The 22,631-nt window shown below is 39.6% G+C and overlaps 1 protein-coding gene across 1 annotated transcript in view; it reads right to left on the reverse strand.

The window, feature by feature from the left end:
• The window catches only part of NYAP2 (neuronal tyrosine-phosphorylated phosphoinositide-3-kinase adaptor 2), a gene marked incomplete at both ends in the record, with an annotated part of 254,889 nt that overhangs the window by 144,159 nt on the left and 88,099 nt on the right, over positions 1 to 22,631 (reverse strand). The window contains one exon of the mRNA XM_082658329.1: positions 14,651 to 14,952. Within this exon, the coding sequence (XP_082514455.1) occupies positions 14,651 to 14,952 (302 nt within the window). The remainder of the gene's footprint in view (positions 1 to 14,650; positions 14,953 to 22,631) is intronic.

Raw genomic sequence — 22,631 nt, forward strand, 5'->3', positions numbered from 1 at the left:
CCCAACAAGGCATGGATCTCACGCAGGTTGGGAGGTACTCTTTCTCAGCCCTGGGACCAGTGGCTGTTCCTAATATCTTCAATTCCTGTAGTCTTTGCAGTCTTCTTGACTTCTTACTACCTGATCCATTGCTTTAGTTATAGTTAATGATTCTTCACAGTAAACATTCCCTGTTCAAATAACTGCATGGTTTTTCTCTCCTGATTGGATCTAGACTGATCCAATATCTTAACTCAAATATCAGGATGAAGTCTTTTCTGCCCTCTCTTCTTAAATGTGCCTGAGCCTTTTGGATCTCTTTGCCTTGCTCTAGATTTTTCTTTCTTCCATAGCACTTATAACATTCCAACATACTAGCCAATTTATGGATTTATTATGTCTAATGTTTATCAATTGCTTACTCCTGCTAGAATATAAACACTTTAAAGGTCACGTACCTTTTTCAAAAATTTGCTCATAGATGTATCTCAAACTCACAGAACAGTACCTGGCACATAGTAGGTACTCAATAAATATTTGTTGACGGAACAGTCTCACAGATCACAAGCAGCTGCCTGTCTGAACATACTGGTCCATAATGGAGGAATTTAACTTGTTTTCAGTGGCTATAGACAGCATTGCCATATCCTTTGGGGACTGAGAGAGACGGTAATCCTTCCACTAGTCCTAGACTACAAATTACAAAAGTTGTTCATCACTCTATGTTCAGCCCTAAAGACATAGCTTTTCCTCTACAACCATAGAAGAATGTTGTCTCAACACTTTCAAATTCGTTTTTACCACTTTAACCAAATCAACAACTTCCTACTTGGTTATTTTTTGAATGTGGCAATTAACTTTATATTTAATCCAGTATTCACTGTCAAGCTGGTGTGCACACATTGCTAAAACAAAGATTTCCGCAGCCACTGAAATCTAATTTTCGGTTAGGAATAGGATAAAGCATCCCAGCTAAGGGACAGATCTACATGGCTCTGGCTTCTCTGATCTAACGGCACATAGATGGAGCATACATTTCCTTTTATCCCCCAAGCTTATATGTCATGTAAACAATCATGGCCAAATTATCTAGTCCCAGTTAGGAGAAAGGAAATAAAATTGAAATACATAAAAATAAGACAGGTCTAATTTTCATGTCTCTTGTTTCTATTTCACATATGGGTGCAAGGTCTATTTATTCTGTGAAGTGAGTATCTCAATTTGAATTTCATCTCTGTCTACACTTAGCTTTCTCTTAAAGATAACCCAGACCTTCACATCTCACAGAGATGGAGGATTCTCCAAGATAAAATAAACATCTGAAGTCCCCAAATAAAGATTATATATGGAGAGTAGAACTTTGGTTATTTAGAACTACAAGGATGTAACTCAGTTTGCTTTGCCACATTTTCTGGAGGAAGAAGAATGTTCTCATTCAGTTGCAATACACTTTTTCATTTTAAGTATTTTCATACAGAATATTTCTAAAATATCTTGCACCCTTATTTTCAGCAGTTTATGATACTTCCTCTGAGAATCCATCCCTGACTCTTCCAGTTGGGGTAGGTGCCCTTGATCTATGCTCACACAATGGGCCCTGTACTTCCCCCACCAGGAAACTGATCCCACTTCACTGTGACTGGCTGTTTAATTATCAGTGGCCCTCCCTGGGTTGTAGTTTTTTTAGGGAATATAACATATTTGTCCTGTTCCTCTATTACCTAGCATAGCGCCTGGCACATGGCACATACTCAACAAATAATTGTTTACTAATGACATCCTCAGGGCTCTCACACTAACACTGAAAGTAAAACGAGGCTAATTATAATCAAGGCCTTTTGATGCTCTTTGACTTGATACGAAATACATAAATTCTTTAAATTTTGTTTCTCTCCCCTTAGTATCAGTAAAACAGTCCTTGCTTTTCCTTTTTCCAGGCTTATTCATTGCTCCTAGTAACAAATTTATACCAAGTTTAAAAAAAAAAAAAAACAAAGCCTTGCAATTGATATGCTATAAAATTCACAAGCCTTAGTGAGAGAAGGAGTTTGGCTCTCCTAAGCTTTTTTTTTATTCTTCTTAGGTTTCAGCTGTTCTCATTAGATGGAGTTGTCAGAAAGCAGAGATTTCCAAAGGGCAATGTGTTCCCATGTTCTGCTCCATATAATCAACTTAATTTAATACACATTAATAGCAAAAAAAATTTAAAAGAGCTTGTCTTAAATCACTACCCTCCCACTTAACAAGAAAAAATGTAGAAAGCAATACATATTATAGAAACTTTCAGTACAGACACAGGGCCATAAAGTCAAAGCACTCGTTCTGCCATAAGTATGTGCTTTGTCGAGGTCAATTAAAGGCAAGATTTATGCACACATGCAGTCACTCTGCCTTAAAAAAATGGCTTTACATACTCTGCTTCACAATAGAGTGAAGAACTGCTCAGAAGATAGATGCCTACAGAATGGAAACACAGAATTAATCTGGAACAACATACCTGGCCTCTAAGACTGTAACGTAAATGGCTAAGGGAAATCCCAAAATATTTAAGGATAGGAAAGATGAAAACACCTTCCAGAAGCCATTTAAGGGAAAGAAATCTCAGTTCTCTATTGCGTCTTGAGAAACTTGATTTTTTAAACCTTATCTGAAGGGCACAGGCAGAACATTTTTGATTTATAACATGAAGATAAACTAAAGGGTACATGGTGACAATAACATATTACAGCTTCTCAACAGTATTCTTCGCCACTGCCCATAATTAATTTGTGTACCTACCAAGATTCAGAAATGTAAAACAATGGAGGAAGTATATTATAAGGTTTTACAAACCTAGGAGCAAGCAGAACCATCTCATCTTTTAACTCATTCAGCCTGGTTACGGTATCGTACACAAAGCTGGGACTGAAGTGTAGACGGATGGCCGAGGTACTTGCTCCCTGAGGATCACGAACCACTGTGCTTTTCCCCTAAGCGCTCCAAATGCCTAAACTTCTTTCTACGTTAAAGATGCTTGAAAGTATAACGACTCTTCGTATCAATTAGCCTTCTGGAAGACTCATTTATGAAATAGCATGTTATTAAAAATGTACTCCTTCAACTTTACCTTAATATTAAGCCCTACTCTGTGGTAGGCATTGAAGGTGCAAAGACAATAAGAAAAGGTCCACATCTTTAAGGAGTGTTTAGACTCATTAGGATACAAAAATTAGGCAAATACTTAGAATAACATATAACAATAGATATACTGGAGTTATACACAAAGTACACACAGAAAAAAATGTGCTTATATACATTGTCACAGAGAAGGTAGCAGTTACACTGGTATCTTGATATATGAGTGGAAATTTGCCATAGAAACTAATTTGGAGAAGGCGTTCCAGAAAGACGGGATTTCACACACAAGGGCACAGAGGCAGGAATAATTTTGCCTTGTTCAGAGAAAATTATATAGTTTGGGAATGCTACAAGAGGCATGAATGGTGGGAGATGTGGCTCTGGGGACTGGCAGGGGCCAGACAATGAAGGTTATGCTAAAGTGTTGTGCTTTTATCGGGTAAATAAGGAACAGGCCATGAGCTGATGAAATCACGAGCTGAATAGTGCTACGATCAGGCATGCATGTGAGAAAATCCTCTCTGGAGGTAGTAAAAAGGATGGATGTGAGAAGGTGACACTGCAGGAAAGGAGACCCGCGAGGTGCCCGAGCAGTTGTCCAGGTGAGAAATGATGATGGTCTGAGATAGGAGAGCAAGAGTGCAAATGATGGAGAGGGTCAGACAGGAGAGGTACGAGGGGCAGAACTGGCTACTCTTAATAACTGATTAGATGTCAGGAGAGCAATCTGATAAAGCTCTTGCTTTTCTAAACTGAGTATCAGGATAGGAAACATCGAGGAAACTGCTGGGTCAATGTAGATATGATGAGTTTGGAGAGTCTGTGACATCTACAGAGAGATGCGGGTCCAGAGATGCAGTCAGACATTCGGAGAGTGTGTAGAATTCATCACTTACTTATTCAACAAATATAGAGTAGAAGGTAAGAGCCAAGGACAGAGTCTGGAGACATCATCATTTAAGAATCAGGCAGAACAAGAGATACCCTCAAAGATGGGCTTCCCTGGTGGCGCAGTGGTTGAGAGTCTGCCTGCCGATGCAGGGGACACGGGTTCGTGCCCCGGTCCGGGAAGATCCCACATGCCGTGGAGAGGCTGGGCCCATGAGCCATGGCCACTGAGCCTGCGCGTCCGGAGCCTGTGCTCCGCAACGGGAGAGGCCACAACAGTGAGAGGCCCGCGTACCGGAAAAAAAAAAAAAAAGAGATATCCTCAAAGAGATTTAGAGCGTAGTCAGAGGAAGAAAACCAGTAGAGAGCCGTGCATGAAAAACAGAGGAATTGAGGATTTAGGAAATATGGGAGCGATCAATAGTCTAAAATGCTGAAGAGAAACAGCAAAGGATGGGCATAGCAGGAAGCCACTGAGATGGGAACCAAGACTGGATTCAGTGGCACAGTGAAGATGGAGTCGGTAATAAAGTGAGGATCTGGTGCAAATGAGCATTGCGGACATGGAGCAAGGACATGCAGAAGGCCTTTTAGAACCTGGCTGAACAAGGAAGGAGACATGCAGGACAGTGGCTGAAGAGGCCACTGGGTCAAGGTTAGAAGTAGGTAAGATTAGTAGTCAAGGTTGGATTCCTCTGAAATGAGCTAATCCAATTTCCAGCATGCCCTGAGGAAAGTTCACCCACTGGAAAGACTCCTTCCCATTACTGTTAAATCTATGAAGTGGACAGTATAGATATAAAGGAGATTATGCCAATTTTAAAAACAAAAATTACATTTTAACTTGTTTGGTAAAATATCAAATGCTTTATGTAACCAAATGGGAGAAGATGTTTTTATCAGGAATACCCTCAGAAGGATACTGACTGAGGTTGGAAAGATAGGGAAAGGGCTGGCTTAACTCCCAGGGAACATGCTTATTTAAGTGCAAGGAGGCTCTGGATTGCCTTCTAAGGACGACGTTCTCAGCTTCAGGATTCAGTGGCCAGAATGAAGTCTAGAGAAACAGAGGAGAGGTGACAGTTTTGTAGAGAAGAGAGCTAAAGGAGGTAGAGACCATTTAAGAAAGGCAGGCAGCTATCAACTCCTTTCCTTCATTTTCCTTACAAAATATTAGTAATTAGTAATTTAAGAATTTACTATATTACTTCCTAATGCTTCAGTATAAATGCACAGAAGAGATAAATCTCTATCCAAGTTTGAGGCCCAACAAAAACAGGGACCATGAGGAAAGTTGCAATGAAGATTACATTTAGTACTTTCTTCTTCATTTGAGGACATATGCTTTCTGATGTCTATTTACCCATAACTGGAAATTGATGATATTGTTGCAATTCAGAAGTTGCATAATTTAGGAACACATAGTCTCATGTTGTCGTCAAAATGCTACTCAACAGGTAGACAGAGGACAGGAAGGTACTTAGTATGAATTACCGCCACTAATCCCTACAATACTGGGGTTCTGGAGGAATCAACAGGCCAAAGCCCTGGGGAGCATCCTCACCACATCAAACATGCTGTGCATTATCTAGCCCACATCCATCAGGGGTTTTAGGGGACAGTAACTGTGCTGGGTCAAGCTAGACCATTGGGTCAACAAAAGAGCTCACCAGCTGGGAAAATCGGCAGTGAGGATCAAGTACACTGACATTTATACACACGACAATTTTTCATATTTGCACCATTTTGGTGTCAATAATTTACTTAGATCTTTATGCTCCAGAATTCCTTTGGCCTGGGAGCTGCCAGACTGAGGAGTATAGTTTCTCATGTCTTCCATGAGAAAGACTTCCATGAGCCTTTGGTAAGGCTGAGGCCAAGAGAAATGAGATTTTCTCACTTTCAACTCAAAAATAATAATTCAGGCATTTTGCAGCAGGGATGACTTCTTTTATTTGGATAAAAGGAAAGACAAAGAGAGAAATGGGGAAGGGAGTTATATTTTGCCCTTTTTATTTACCAATTATTTAGATGTCTTGTGGTATTTACATTATTCCATTGAATTATAGTTTGCTTTTCGCATTGCTAATTAACTTTCCACTAGTTGACTTCTTAAGTATCTAACTAGACAGTTAGATAGTTCCTGGGAAAGCGATATATGCATATTTTCCTTTATATCACCCCAAGTGGGCAGAATTCTAGGCTGGTCCACAAGACTCCTATACCCTGTATGATTCCCTCTCCTTGAGTGCACGCAGCACTGTGAATATGATGGTATCTTATTCCCATGACTGAGTAACAGTATATGGAAAAAGGTGAAAGGATTTTCCTACTGTAATTAAGGTTCCTAATCAGTTGACTCTGCTTTTATGAGAAGGGAGGTTATCCTGGGTTAGATCTTTAAGAGAACATGTAGGCCTTCCCTGAAGGGAGAGAATCAAAGGGAGAGAGACACTTTCTCCTTCTGTCCTTGAAGAAGTAAGATGTCATGTGTTCTACAACCACAAGGAAATAAATTCTGCCAATACCCACATGAGCAAGAAAGGACCCTGAGCCTCAGACAAGACTCCAACCCCAGCTGGCACCTGGATTGCAGCCCTGGGAGACCTTGAGAAGATTCCTGACTCTCAGAGACTGTGAAATAATCAAGGTGTATTATTTTAAGCCAGAAAATTTGTGTCAACTTGTACAGCAACAGAATACCTTCACAGTTAATGCCCTGATCACAACAGACACTCGGGAAGTTTGAGCTTATTGGTTTCTCACGGAAGAATCCATCTGTGCCAAACAACATGGATAAAAATTCTCTTATGAATCTAAGACACTGAGACAAATGAGGCCAAATCCAGATTGCTACTAAAAGGGTGTTGAGTGAGACCATATAGAGGCAGGGGAGTTCTTTGGACTAGAATCAATAGCCATGGCCAGGACCAAGAGAAAGATGATTTGACTTACAAACGGTTTTATTCATAGGTCCCAGGGTACATTAGGAAAAGATCACACACTAGATGTACAGCTCTGTCTCCGTCTGAGCAGCCTGGTATGACAGATGGCTTTTACACCAGGAAGCCTAGCAGCTTCTGATTCTGTCAACCTGGAAAGTGAAACCCAGGAATGTGGGCCTTCGATGACAATTACCCATGTCTCATCCCATAAAACAAAACACTAGAACACTACCCAATGCCAAAACGATGGAAATTTTGAGAGCTTGTTCCCACTTCCCTTGTGTTTTATTAGTGTGGTGCTAAATGGGGCTTTGAACACTTCTAGAAAGCACACTGTGATGTACAAGTGCCACTTGTTATGTGAAAAAAGGCACTAAGCCTGAAAGTTGCAGTCATTTAAATGGGTCATTGAAAACACCACTGAAAAGCCATCGCTGAGCCCTTTGAAACAACAAACACTGTTGGCGAGAAAGGACATACCTCTCGAGACAAGATCCAAACAAATTCAGAAAGAGCTAAGTAGATACTCGAGAGGCCGAATATGTCAGCATTTTCTGAGCTTCTATCATCTCATTTACTTTCAAGGTCTGGTCCGGGAAATCTGGAACGCTATCAGCACGGTCTTGACTACCCTCTGCTATCCGAAAATACAGCCCAGTGCTGAGAGGAAGGGCAGCCAGGGTGCTGAGAATCTGCTATTCTTCAGGCTCTCAGCTATGTGCTTTGCTAATGGATTTTGCCCCACTTTTTTTGCCTCCAAATTGGTAAAATGGATTACTTTTCCATTGCTGTGTAACAAGTTATCATAAATGGAGCAGCTTAAAAATCAATACCACTCTATTAGCTCACAGTTCTATAGATCAGAAGTCTTGGCATGGCCAGAACCCAGAAGGCCGGGTTCTCTGCTCAGGCTGAAGTCAAGGTGGCAGCCAGTCTAGGTCCTCGTCTGGAGGTTCTGGAAGAAAATTCACTTCTAAGCCCATTCTTGTTGGCAGAATTCAGATCCTTGTAGTTATAGAACTGAAGTCCCTGTTTCCTTGCTGGCTTTTAGCCAGAGACTACTCTCGGCTGTTAAGAGAGTGCCCACGTTCCATGCCACATGGCCCCTTCCATCTTCAGGCCACTGATGGTTTGTCAGTTCCAGGGAATATCCAGGGTGAATTATACCAAGGAATGGGGAATTTTGAATAAATATCTTGGACAAGATTCCACCTACCACCTAAGACCAGGATTGCTATTCTCATTGTACATATGAGGAAAATGAGGCTGTGAGAGACACTGTATTAAATGTTGGCAGCACTGATATGTCTGTTTGCCTCTGAAGCCCATGTTTTGCTAATATGTCATGCTGAGTCATGAAGGGAAGTGTTAAATTTTTATATGAGTACTTGGAAGGGTCAGAAATCTGGGCTAGTCATCGAGAAAGCAAAATCAAGTTTATGGCTGGCCCTGACTAGGGCTGATTCAGGTTCCCAAACTGGAATTCTGACCTGGTAAACCTGTAAATTCCCCACAGTAAAAAGCATAATCAACTTGTTTCTCCTCCTCTCTCCTCAAATGCTCACAGGTTGCTTACAAAGCTGTACATTGGTACAAAATCAGATTCAGGCACCTTTAAACTGTTAGCACTGAACAGCGAAAGAGCAACAAATACTCTTTGTAGGAAAAAAAAAACCCACATTATTAAAATGTGTTAAGCTGTTTCTTCCAGAACTAAACAACTAATAACATGGAGGATGCTCACGTAGTTATCATGCCAGATTTTCTGGTTTCTAGAAAAGATTCTTGTGCATCAGTGCTTGCTTTGTGATATGGATAGAGGGAAACAGGCCAAGCAGGAGAGTTGGAAACAAAATTGGTTGTAAGTAACATGAAAGAAAGGACCACTTCTGTTCACCACCGGATCTCCAGTACGACCAGGTAGGCACTCAAAGCATTGGCAGAATAAATGGCGGCATGAAAAGTAACATTGCTGAAGGCTGTAATCTACTTTGTTTGGTAACCTTGAGAGAGGGATTTGTGTTTGGTTTTGTTTTTAAGGCAGTGATTCTATAATGAACTTAGTCTTCCTTTGGTTCTGGCTCAACCACACAGTTCAAGTTTTTGAGGACAGTCAGATTCCAAATGTTCCTGCAGGTATTCCAATTTTTAATTCATAGATACGACTCTACCAAACATCTCTAGAAGGTGAAATCAGAAACCAGGAGATAGGGGCTTCCCTGGTGGCGCAGTGGTTGAGAGTCCACCTGCCGATGCAGGGGACACGGGTTCGTGCTCCGGTCCGGGAAGATCCCACATGCTGCAGAGCGGCTGGGCCCGTGAGCCATGGCCACTGAGCCTGCGCGTCCGGAGCCTGTGCTCCGAAACCAGAAGAACTATCCCAGTTCATTGTTTTGTAAAGACAATCATGAAGCATTATCATAAATTAAGAGTTGAGAATGGCTTAAAACAAATGAAAGTTAAGAATACTTAGTTTGGGAGGTATGGGTGAAATGCAACAAACTTCCAGTTATAAAATAAATAAGTTCTATGGGTTTAATGTACAGCATGGTGAATACAGTTAATAATACTGTATTGCATATTTGAAAGTAGCTAAGAGAATAGATCTTAAAAGTCCTCATCACAAAATATAGGTGATATGTATGGTGATGGATGTTATCTAGACTTATTGTGGTGATCATTATGCAACATATACAAATATTGAATCATGTTATACAGCTGAAACTAACACGTTATACCTTAATTATACTTCAAAAAAAGAATGCCCTTAATCAACTATACTCCAATATATTAAAAAAGTTAAAAAAAAGAATACTTAAATTTTTTAAAGGAGTCTAAAGTGTTAGAAGTACTTGAAGTTTAATAAAAATGTTTTCCTCATTATACTAAATATATTTCTTTTCCTGTCCTATTTATTTTAATTGGAGTATAGTTGATTTACAATGTTGTGTTAGTTTCAGGTGTACAGTAAAGTGATTCAGTGATACATACACACATATCCATTCTTTTTCAGATTCTTTTCTCATATAGGTTATCACAGAATATTGAGTAGAGTTCCCTGTGCTATACAGTAGGTTCTTGTTGGTTATTTATCTTATATATAGTAATGTGTGTATGTTAATTCCAAACTCCTGATTTATCCTCGTTGCCCCTTTGGTAACCATACATTTGTTTTCGATATCTGTAAGTCTGTTTCTGTTTTGTAAACTATATGTCAAAAAAAATGGACAACCTGGAAGAAATGGACAAATTCTTAGAAGGGTATAATCTTTCAAGACTGAACCAGGAAGAAATAGAAAATGTGAACAGATTAGTCACAAATACTGAAATTGAAACAGTGATTTAAAAATTTCCAACTAACAGAAGTCCAGAACCAGATGGCTTCACAGGCAAATTCTATCAAACATTTAGAGAAGAGTTAACACCTATCCTTCTGAAACTCTTCCAAAAAATTGCAGAGGAAAGAACACTCCCAAGCTCATTCTATGAGGGCACTATCACCCTGATCCCAAAACCAGACAAAAATATCACAAAAAAAGAAAATTAAAGGCCAATATCACTGATGAACATAGACGCAAAAATCCTCAGCAAAATACTATCAAACTGAATCCAACAACACACTAAGTGGATCATACACCATAATCAAGTGGGATTTATCCCAGAGATGCGAGGATTCTTCAATATACGTGAATCAATCAACGTGATACACCATATTAACATATTGAAGAAGAAAAACCATATGATCATCTCAATAGATGCAGAAAAGGCTTTTGATAATATTCAACACCCATTTATGATAAAAACTCTCCAGAAAGTGGGCATAGAGGGAACCAACCTCAACATAATAAAGGCCTTATATCTCCTATTTATTTTTAATATATATGCTACACTAAACTAAAATTTCATGTTATTCAAGCCTATTAATAGGTAGTAAGTACACATTTAAAATTGTATGAACTTACATTTGTACAGCAATTTCTTTTTATCATGCCCCATTGTGGCCATTAGCCCACTGGCTTGTCATAAGCCTGTGAGGGAGGCAGTATGATCAGTTTTCAGTGCTTTATAATCATTTTAAAGGTAAAGAAAGAGTCTCATTAGGTCACTGGCCCAAAGTCAATGTTGGTCTGTAGATTCTAAGTACAGCCTCTTTTGCCTGCACCACAGAGCATCTCTAGGGATGATGCTACTGGTAAATGGGATACGTGTTGACCTGAGCAATGGGAACGCAGAATGAGAATTTGCACGGTTCCTGCTTTTTCTGTATCCTACACAAGACACAGCTTCTCAGGCCTCTCCTCCTTTCTAGTTAACTCCCATTATTTCATCTGATCTTTCCTCAAACTAAGCAGGCATCACACTGAAGCAATACAAAGGGCAATTAAAATATTTATCACATATTTATGATCAATTTATCTTCTCTACTGTACATGTTTTTAAAGGTGTTATTATAAAAGATCCTAAAATAGAATAGTAAATATATATTTTCAATATGACAGAATTACAATTTTTAAAAGCTAAATTATAATTTTCTTGGCATGTGAGTTTTGGTTGTATTCATAACTAAACTATTTTTTTCCTACTCTGAAAAGCTGTTTTGCTACAGGTCCAGTTCTTTTTTACTTTTAGCCACAAGGAAGTCATAAGCCCCTACTTAAATAGAAGCTGGTTACCATGGAAATCATTCTAATGCCACTGAATCAATATTTTGATTTTGCTGACATTTAATGTAAAAAGAAAAGACAGACCAAGATTTATAAAAGTCACTTTTCATCTTTGTTATAATGTTGATAGCTAGAAAAATTGTAAAGGAAACATATGTTCCGTAATGAACTCCAGTTAACTCACAATTATAAAGAATTGAGGATTCATAAAAGAGCAATCTACATATTTATATAATTTTGGCTTTAAGTACACACATATGCATGCATGCATTTGGACTCAAGAATTTTTTCCCATGTCTCAACTGAGCCCTGATTCTCTCCTGTTACTGAAGTCATAAGTTGGTAGAAGAGATTTGAATATATCCAGTTTTGCAATTGTCTTTTGATTAAGTGTTCTGAAGAGAAGGTGAAATTTGCATTGAGAATCACTCTTCCACAGAAGTTGACCATTTCTGCACTGAATCTTAATAGTCCATCTGGTCCACTGGCCACCCTCAAAGAAGCACTACAGCTGAAGACTTCTCAACCCATCCTTAGAGGTCCTTCTGAGGAAAGATGTTGAACGTGAACCTAATGTTTAATAAGCCTCACTGACCATAAAGTAGTTTTCCAAGTCTGAGATAAGTCTTTGCTGCTGCTGTAATTTACTCACTGTCTCCCCTTCTGTCCTCAGAAGGAATAAAGATAACAGAGCTGCTGTCTTCTGTTTGATAACTAGCTATTTAGAGGCTTAGATCTTTAGATGGAGAAGGGATCTGAAAGAATTATGAGCTTCTCTACTTCAGGAATTAGCTACCTACAGCATCTCAGATGAATGGTAATAAGTTCATTCTTAAGACAATTGAATCACCACTCAACTGTTTCTTCTGTGGGACAATCATGATTTTCCACATGTGTCTACTTTGAATGCCCCAGGTCCCCTTCCTGGGGGGTGCTATTCGGAAGTGTATACGTTACACTGCTTCCAGGAATGTTTCCAGGAGCATTACGCTCCTGATTACACACCCCTTACTGTCTGCTTGCCTTGTCTGTTTTATTTTCCCCTCCCCTTCCGATGGGTCTTTCATTCCTCTTTATTCTTGAATCATTCTAGGCCCTCATCATTCAGGGACCACTGTTCCAAACCAGTAACCTGCTTTGGAAAACAATCTAATGTAAATAATTATGCAGTTTTCTGGCAGTAAAAGTAGGAAAGTGGTGATTTTTGGAAACAAGATCACAGGATATAAAGAGAAATGAAAGGCACAATATATCAATAGCAGAGGAAACTTAGGAACAATATTTAAAATTTACAGAAAGCAGATCTCTAGAGCCTTTTAGTTTATTAACAAGTAAATGAAACACCTAAATTGTCTCTAAAACATCAATGTGTTACAAGTTGAAGGACATACTGATGACCTTGACTCATGAGTAAAAAGGCTCAGAATTCTAATCTGTTCCAAGACATCAGAGGAACAATAGAGTTACACAAACAGACACACACCCATCTTCACTGCAGTGATATTCATTATAGCAAAACAAACTGGAACCAACCTAAGACCTCATCAAAGAGATAATGATTAAATAAAGTATCATGATGTATATGCCCCTCCTAAAAATGGTGTTTCCCAACAAACTGAATGCCAAGGAAAATAGTCACAAGAAAATAACTGAAAATATAAAACACAGAACTCTATACACTAGGATTTCGATTCTGTAAATATACATATACACATGTTATTCACACATATAATCTCACAAACACACACTCATGATGTATTTTTACATATATGTGAAGTAGGAAAAAACTGAGCATAAGTGGAGATTTTCCCTATAGAATGCATGGGTTCGCTCCATCTCCAGGCACTTATTTGTATTCTTCAATATACTCTGAAGATTTTTTTTCTTTTTTTTTGGCTAAATAGGCACTTGGACACCAATATGGGAGAAAGGAGAGATGAGGCTATTAGAAAAGATGGTACATGCTTCCTGGGCACTCGTCTCATGGACTAGGTTTGAGCTTCGGTAGAAGGATTAGACCAGAAGATGAGGGAGCTTTTGTGAGGGACTGGTGAGCCCAGGTGACAAAGAAACCTACCCAGTTGAGGAAAGGACCACCTGGCTTCCGCTCTCTGCTGCAAGCTACTGGGAAACTTGGAACACTGGGCGTTCAGGGAAGCCAACTGGGGAGAATGTCAGGGACAGACAGGGTAAGAGAAAGACCTTGGGACCTCATACAGCCATGCTCTCAAGTTGGCCACTGGCAGCACTGGACACCCTGAAGCATTTTCCGCAACTGACACACAAAAATCTGAATGCGTCTGTATCAAAACACACTTGCAACTACTCTCCCACCAAGGGACTCTCAGGAAAAACTCAGGAAAGCTGAAACCTATTTATTCAAGCAAGGCTAAAGAGCTGGTGAGATATAGTGTTAACCTGACCTAATTTATAATCATAGACCAGCAAGGAGACTAAGATATATTTGATTTATGTATTTCATGGCTGAGGAAAAATATAAATATAGGTAGAAATAGAATAGAGATTGAAGTAGAGACTTTAATATGTATACGTGCACACGTGTGTGTATACTACAAACGTACACACAAACATGCATAAATTCATATTCACTGGAAGTACAGCAAAATGTTAAAAAAATGATCATTTCTAAAGATGATTACAATTTTTCTTCTTTATATTTTCCTGCATTACAAAGCTCCCTAATGATCACGATACTTCTATAATCATACAGATAATACTAATAAAAGCAAGAAAATATAAATTTTAGACATATTGCTAGGCAAGATAATTTTCTAATGATTCAAAGCTTAAAGGGAGCTGGAAAACTCATATATTCCTTTCCTTTTCCGATGCTATAAATTAAATACATTTTTCTGGGTGTCATTTGACAACACCCAGATAAATAGCCATCCCCCCTGGATTCCTCTTTTCTAAGACTCAGGGGGAGGGAGACAGGACTATGCGACCCAGGGAGGAAGGCAGATGCTGGTTAGTATGCGGACCCAGACACGTGGCCTGAAGTTTCTTTCTAAGTGAAGAGGGCCTGGCGGGTTTTACCTTCGTTCCGCTCGGGGCCTTTCCCGCTCTTACTGGCCGCCGTGTTGTTGACCGTCTCGGACGACGTGCTCAGCTTGGTGCTGGGGTCCCTCTTGGGCTTGGGGGGTGGTTGTCTCCGGGAGCTACAGCTGCTGTCATCGTCTGTGCCCCCGACCGAGTGCAGCGACTGCGACCTCACAGAGAAGCCACTGGAGCAAGGATGGGGCAGCCTGTCCTGAGGAGCGGGCATCGTCATGAATCCCATGCGGAAGTGTTTGCCCACGTAAGTTCCTTCGTGGCCTCGCCCTACTTCTCCACCTATGCTGTAAAAGAAAGACGAAACCCGCGCCAAGTGAGCCAGGATGTGCAAGATCATGGGCACAAGCATATCTATAACTGTTGATAGTTCACATTTTAACTTGACACTGGTGAAGAAACGTTTCCAATAACATGAAAATATTCTATGCTTTTGCATTCAATATGACAGTAAAGCAAATACAATTTAATCATAATCAGAAATTCTGGTATCCTAGTATCCACACACTCTCAAAATAGTATTCTAAAGAAAAAAAAAAAAAAAGCTACCACGTAGCACATTTCATCTTCAATTGCTTTTCTCTACTTTCAGGTAAATCTTGTCTGTGGCTTAAAAAGGAAAAAAGAATTCCTTGTGACAATGACTTGTAGACTGCCTTTTTTTTTTTTAATTTTTATTGGAGTATAGTTGATCTACAATGTTGTGTTAATTTCAGGTGTACAGCAAAGTGAATCAGTTATCCATATACATATATCCATGCTTTTTTAGATTCATTTCCCATATAAGCCATTACAGAGTATTAAGTAGAGTTCCCTGTGCAATACAGTAGGTTCTTATTAGTTATCTATTTTATATATAGTAGTGTATATATGTCATAGACTTTTGACACATGACTGAGGTCAAGGGGGCAGCATTTGAAACTCTTCTCCACTTCATCAAGATCTTTTTTTTTACTTTTACCTAGTTAATATAGAGGGAAAAACAAAACAACAACAACAACAAAAGGGGTTCTGTTACCAGTACAAGGGGGGAGAGAGAGAGATAGGAAGTGAAGAGGAGGTAAAGGAAGGAAGGGAAGGAGGGAGGGAGGGAGGGAGGGAGGAAGGAAGGAAGGAAGGAAGGAAGGAAGGAAGGAAGGAAGGAGGGAAGGAAGGAAGGAAGGAAGGGGAAAATACTTGCTTAAATCAACAGAATAATTGTTAATCTCTCTCGGGTTTCCAGAATCCTTTGGTTACACTAGTAACTTAGTTCTACTAATAGATTAGTCTCACAGAATCAAATAGCAGCATCTGATAAAGAGATGTATCCAGAGTTAAAATCTCATCCGATCCTAGGATAGTCCTATTCAGAGTATGCAAGGTTTCCAAATGTAAGGTTTTTAAGTTTTACATTGGAAAGTTTGAACAGAAATTTTAAAATATATAAGAAAACTCTCTCAGCTTGAAGCTCAGTTAATCATATAGGAAATGACTGTTGGGCACCTTTTTATTCTATTAAGTAATGGTGACTCTATGAAGAAAAAGGAAATGAATGTCAGTATGAATTTTTAAGAGAGGTTTTTCTAGAGTTTTCCCCATTTTTGCTCATTCACCAGTAAAGGAAACAAAAAGAAGAATTGTTAGAAATATTGGGTTGATTTTCTTAGACATGTATGAAGTAAAAAAGTGTCTTTGAGTATATGAATTTTGGAAGCCTGTTGAATCTACCTTTCCAGATATAAATTTTGGGGGGCCTTTTTTTAATCTTAATTTTAGCTGGCTCTTTATTGTATCTTTCATGACTCTAATGTTTGTCATACATTTTACATTCCAGTGGGAAAAATCATGGTAAATATTTGTTTTTCCCCCTTCGCTGAAGGAGTTATGACAATTATATGACCCTTGTGAATAGAGCCAGAAAGGATTCAACAAGAATATGTGACTCTGATTCTGGTATTTAATTCTGATCACAACTTGCTATTCAACCACAAATGTTTTCTTTTTATATTTATTTCATTTTTTTTCTGAGCATTATGAGTCGATATTCAGGTACTAGATATACTACCTTTGCAAAGCAAAATGAAGAAATATCAGTGCACTAACTGGAGCAGTGGATACCTAGAAGCATGAATGAAATCAAGCAAATGTCTAAGTGGAAGTTTTCACATCGTAGTAGTCAGTATCCTAAATCCGTGTAGTGTTTTCACCTATTTCACGTTCTGCACTTTCTTCAAGAACATCAACAAAAAATTAAACTAGAATAAATTCAGATGGAATGGCTTGTGAAAAATCAGTAAGAATTTAAGGCAGAATGGTGTGGTGGAGGTGAGATCAGGGTGTGATGGAATGGGAAGATTTGTCATTGATTTGTGATGACTGTGACAATCTTTCTCATAGAAGATGAAATATTTGATCTCATCTAAATTTGCCTCAATCATTTTGCATGTCTTTTCCTTATTTCTGCTGCCACATTACTGAATAAAAGGTGCTTTGAGGATTATTTAGACAGTCATTCCCAGTAACATATCCACGTGAGGGGATTTATGCATGTATTAATGCACATAGGCATTTATGAGAGTTATGAGGAATAATTGTATCAGCAATTTCTCTGTTACTTTTGACCTAAATAGGGCCTACACATTTTCCCAGACAGATAATTAGCTCTGCTGCTTCAAAATTACATTTTTTCAGCATAAAACAATTTCCTGTAACTCTTTATCCTTTTGTTCATATATGTAATGTGTACACACATAGACACACACACACACACACCACACACAAACACTTTTTCCAAAGAGAAATTCAGTGTATGCTTTAAACAATGGCAGGTCTCAGGTACAAATTCAATTTGACCAGGCTGTGAATGCAGGATGAAGATGTGGGGCTATGGTAAGTTGGATAGAAAGGCCGTTATCCAAGGCTGAGGGTAAGCAATAAAGGCTATGGTACACCCAGGTTCAAGAGACCAGTAAAGATGATTAATCTAAAGGAAATTGAATATTATGAAACACAGCATACAACTAATTCCTGAATTTAGGATAGCACCATGTGGAGATTTTAAAAATTCCCAGACCCATACTAAGGACAAATACCTAATCATATTTGTTGAATCAGGATCTCTGTAGCCAGTTAGCCATGCTCCGTAACTAATGAGTTTCTTAAAAAACTATATCCAGATGTTTTTTGTTTTTTGTTTTTTTGCGGTACGCGGGCCTCTCACTGTTGTGGCCTCTCCCGTTGCGGAGTACAGGCTCCGGACGCGCACGCTCAGCGGCCATGGCTCACGGGCCCAGCCCCTCCGCGGCATGTGGGATCTTCCCGGACCGGGGCACGAACCCGTGTCCCCTTCATCGGCAGGCGGACTCTCAACCTCTGCGCCACCAGGGAAGCCCCTATCCAGATGTTTTTGATGTAGTCAATCCAGAAACCCCCAGAAACATTAAGAACAATAGTTAGAGACATTAATGAGCTGACATCTGTTAGTTAGAAACAGCCAGGGAAACAGAGTTATCAGAAAGTGGGACAAAGGAGACTTACCAGAGACCAGGCAAAATATCACAGGTAAGACAAGGTACAATGTATTATTCAGATCTTGTTAGGTTACCCTGAAGTAACAAATAATCCCCTATTCTTAGTTATTTTTAACAACACAGGTTTACTTCTTGCTTGTATTCTTTGGGTCAGCTGTGCATCAGCGGTGGCTGTATTCCACATGCCTTTTTCATTCTCGGATCTAGCCCCTGCTGAGATATGTTCTCATGGCAGAGAGAGAAAAGCACTCACGGAACCACACAGTGTCTCTTAAAGCTTCTGCTCAGATGGGGCATGTAATGTTGAACTCACATTCCATTGGCTAAAACCAGTCTTATGGCCAAGTTTGATGTCAACGGAGTGGGGACAGATTCTCTTCCAACAGGAAATCACTGCAAGTTACGTGACAATATGTGGGGATGCATAATCCTCTTCCAGGTAGGGGACCAAATACAGGTACAGCACTTGTAGCATATGCCTCTGAGATCTCCCTTCAAGAGGGAACTTGACATTAGGAATGAAGGTAGCTGACAACTAGTGACACATTGAGGGGTTTTGTGCTTCTTGCCCCCATAATTCTGGTCTCTACCTAGTTAGAAGTTTTGGTCTCCAAAGCGGGCATACTCTTTCTCGAAGATACAGTAAGGGTCCCATTGAACAACAAGGCTGTAGCTGCCTCCTAAGTAATTTGAGCTCCCTTTGTATAGCGGCCAGCAGACAAGAAGACAGGTCTCCATTGTGGAAGAGATCATGGACCCTGATCAATAGGAGGAAGCGGAGCTGCTGTTACAAGATGGTTCAGAGAGAAAAATGTGTGGGACCCCTCTGGTTACTCCCTTGCCCAGCTGTGAGTTTGAAAGGTCACCTGCAGCAACCTGGCCCGAGAAGGTTTTGTTGACCAGATGTTCCAACCTCTCGTTAAATTAGTCTCACCACCAGGCAAGCCACTGAGACCAGCAGAGGTGTTAGTTGAGAGTGAGGTGAATTTAGAATAAGTGTGGGAGGAGGGAGGTAATGCATATCAATTGCAACCCCCATATGAACTGCCAGTGAGAGGAGCTACAGTTTCTCACACCAACTGTCCCCTCGTAAGTTTTCCCTCATGAAGCATCCAACAGGATCCATGAAAAAGCGGGTCCCCAAACCTGCAGAAGAGCATCTGCTGAGCATAAGGGGTGAATTGCGGCAGCCATGAAACTTCTCTAAGGACAGCACTTAGCTGACAGCCACCAGCCATAGAGTCTTCAAATCGGATGCAGCATTTAGGTCAAGGCCACTCTGCCCATGGAAAGCTCCTAGCTAACAGCTGAGCATATGAGGTATGGGACCCGTCTATTTCTGCCCAGTGTGGGAGTGCTTGTGTCTGAGTTTCCCTGTTGGGCTGGCTGAGACTTGCCCATAGCTACACCATGGTCTGAAGCTCTTCCTATCCAATTATTTTTCCTTCCCCTTCTCCTTCCGCAGGTGTCATGCTACGTTGTGGTCTGAGGCTTTTTCTGCCTATTCCTGCTCCCTCCTTATCCCAGGCATTCTCCTCAATAAATCTCTCCCTCTAAATTTCATCTATCTTGGTATCTGCTTTCTGGAGGTCATGAACAAACATTCTTGGAAACGATCATACAATCTATGACATTCAGAAACCAAAGAAGCAAGAAAGAGAAAGTCTAATAACAAAAGTGAGACCCCAGAAATAAGAAATGCCTGTGAAAATAGGACAGTCTCTTGCTTCAGACTGAGTATTTAAATGCTGGTTGGGAAAGTAGGAACTAACTCCACTATAGGAATAGTTGGCTTGAAGTGAAAATTACGTGGGCTGAAGAAAGCAGAGTCTTTTTGCAGTAAGACTCTAGTGCTCAAGATAGATTAAGCCTGACACATCTCATGTTATAAAAATAAAAATAAGTTTCATAACCCTGAATTTAAAGAAGTACACTTTTTCTCACACAATGAAGGTAACGTTGCAAGACGTAGTTGTCTGTTGGTTTGTCTGTCTATTATAAAATTAAAAAAAAATAAAGTACTACTTAAATCAAAGTAAGTTGTTTTCCTAGAAGTAATTGATAAAATATTTGTAAACTTCTCCAAAAAAGTTATTGGCTTATGAACAGACCTGGACATTTGTGCTCTGGAATCACTGAGTTGTGGTTTCTATCCTCATCTCCACCATTTAGCACCTCTACTTTAGCTGCTGAGCCCAAAGACCATTTCCTTAAGAGATAAATAGTAGTATTAGCCTCATGGAATTGTTATCAAGTTTACCTGAAATGCTACATATGAGGCATTTAGCATGGAATCTGACATATCATATGCAGTCGATAATTTTAGCTTTACAATTCCTACTTTTAAATCCTGTCCTCCTGAATTCTGTTTATGGGATCATAATGTGCAATGTAAGGCCATATCTCTAAAAAAAAGTGGCATATGGTACCATGTAACCTCAAAAAACTGTGCACAAAGTCAAAACAAAATCTTACATTTAACTCAAGATAATCTAGGCGAACATAGTCTCCATGTTCTTAACTTTCTTCAGTACTTGCTTTGATTTTTTTTTAAAGTACCCGTTGATCGGGACTGACAAAGAAAGGTACAAAACAAGAACTTCAGAGCTGCTTCGACAATGCTATTCAATAGAGATTGTTACTTGTCTTGCTGTCTTCTTGAAAATCCATCAACATTAATGTTTTATGTCTTCTTCTGAGAAATGCTTCCTTTCAGAGATGAAAACGCAACCCCTGAGAAGGGTGAGCTGCTAAGGTGAGATGTCAACTCTAAAAGTGACAGAGGCACTGCTTTTCTGTGTCATTTTGAAGCAAATATGCCAATATCTCACAGTAGAGTATTCCTGGGAACCACTGGAAAAGAAAAACCAGAATCCCGGTTCATATGTGTACCTTCTTTCAAGGATATCTAGGAAGTTGGGATACAAACAGTGTTGTTACTAGGAGTTTGCTTCTTGCTTGGAATTTTTTTTTTTTTGGTAACAGTTCTGTGAAGCTAAGCTCAAAAATCCATCTCTGACACTGATGCATAATCCAGTATATTTTTACCTTTGCAAAGTTCTGAAGCCCCTGGAAAATTTCTGTTGATTTTTCAAGAAGATGTCTTTATCTCTTATTAGGGTAAGGGATTATTCAATCATAAAGTAAATGGGGTAAATCTGAAAGGGAGGTGGAGACTATATCTCTAAAGGAGATAATAAAATTTACCTGTGGGCAAGTTTACCACTGTCATCTGCTAAGTATTCAAAATTTTCATGTTAGGCATTTTTACAATGAATGAGCAGAAGGAAATCAATATCGAGATTTTATTCATTAAAATTACTACTTAAAAAGTTTATATTTGATGCTGTCTTCCTCTTGCCTTCTCTGCAAATACGCAAGACCTAACACTGATGACCCTATGCTGCCCTGTGAGTCCCGCTAGCCCACTCACCAGAGGGACCCCCGCTCTAGAACTTGCCCTTTCCCCCCTCAACACTGGCCTATTCTTGGTATCATTTCCAGCTAAAACAATCTGTGCTTATGAAAAATTATACATAGAAAGAGCCAAAAGACTGGTATGTTATACTTTTTCCTATTTTGACAGGCAATATGCCTCAACCCATAGTCTGACTGTTGAGAGAGAGGTGTGATTCATTACATCCTCCGTGAGTTTTGGCAGATGGCAATTGTCATACAGTTCATCATCCCAGCCCCGTTAGGCCTTGATGAGCACAAGTGGCACTTCACATCCACTCACCTTGAGCTTCATGCAGGCGGGAGTCCTGTCTTCTCGCTCACTATTATAAACACTGTCACATTATAGGTGCTCAAACATACTTGTTTTGTGAAGGAAAAAAATGAAGAAAGGAAGTAAATCCACTTTGGAGATAGATTAGATACATAGATACACAGATACATAGGTAGATACATACATACACATATATATAGGTACACAGATACATACACACATAGATAGGTACATAGATAGATGATAGATAGATAGATAGATAGATAGATGATAGATAGATAGATAGATGATAGATAGATAGATAGATGACAGAGGGCTTAGAGAATTTTGTGGACACTTGTCACTTGTGCTTCCAAGGTATTCATTCTCCCTAATTCTAGCAATGATAATTCCTGCGTGGAGATCAGTCTTCTTCCTCTCAGTTTAACATGTTACACAGACTCAGCCAATCAATCACTAGATCCCCCTGGCCACCATGACTATTGTAGGGACTGGCAAACTGGTGAATCAGAGTAAACCTTGGCACTGGGTAGCATCTCAAAATGCCTCAGCCCTCTTGCCACTACAAAGAGAGACTAGTGGAACCAGGTCTGTGGCATCGTAGACCTGGATCTAGATGTGCCTGCAGCTAGGTAAATCCTAGGGCCCTTCAGTTTTGTCAAATACTAAATTCCATTTTGTTGAAGCCCGATTTAGTTGGGTTTTCTGGCACTTACATTGGCCTACA

Source organism: Grampus griseus (assembly GCF_964374135.1).
Source record: "Grampus griseus genome assembly, chromosome: 7".
NCBI lineage: Eukaryota > Metazoa > Chordata > Mammalia > Artiodactyla > Delphinidae > Grampus > Grampus griseus.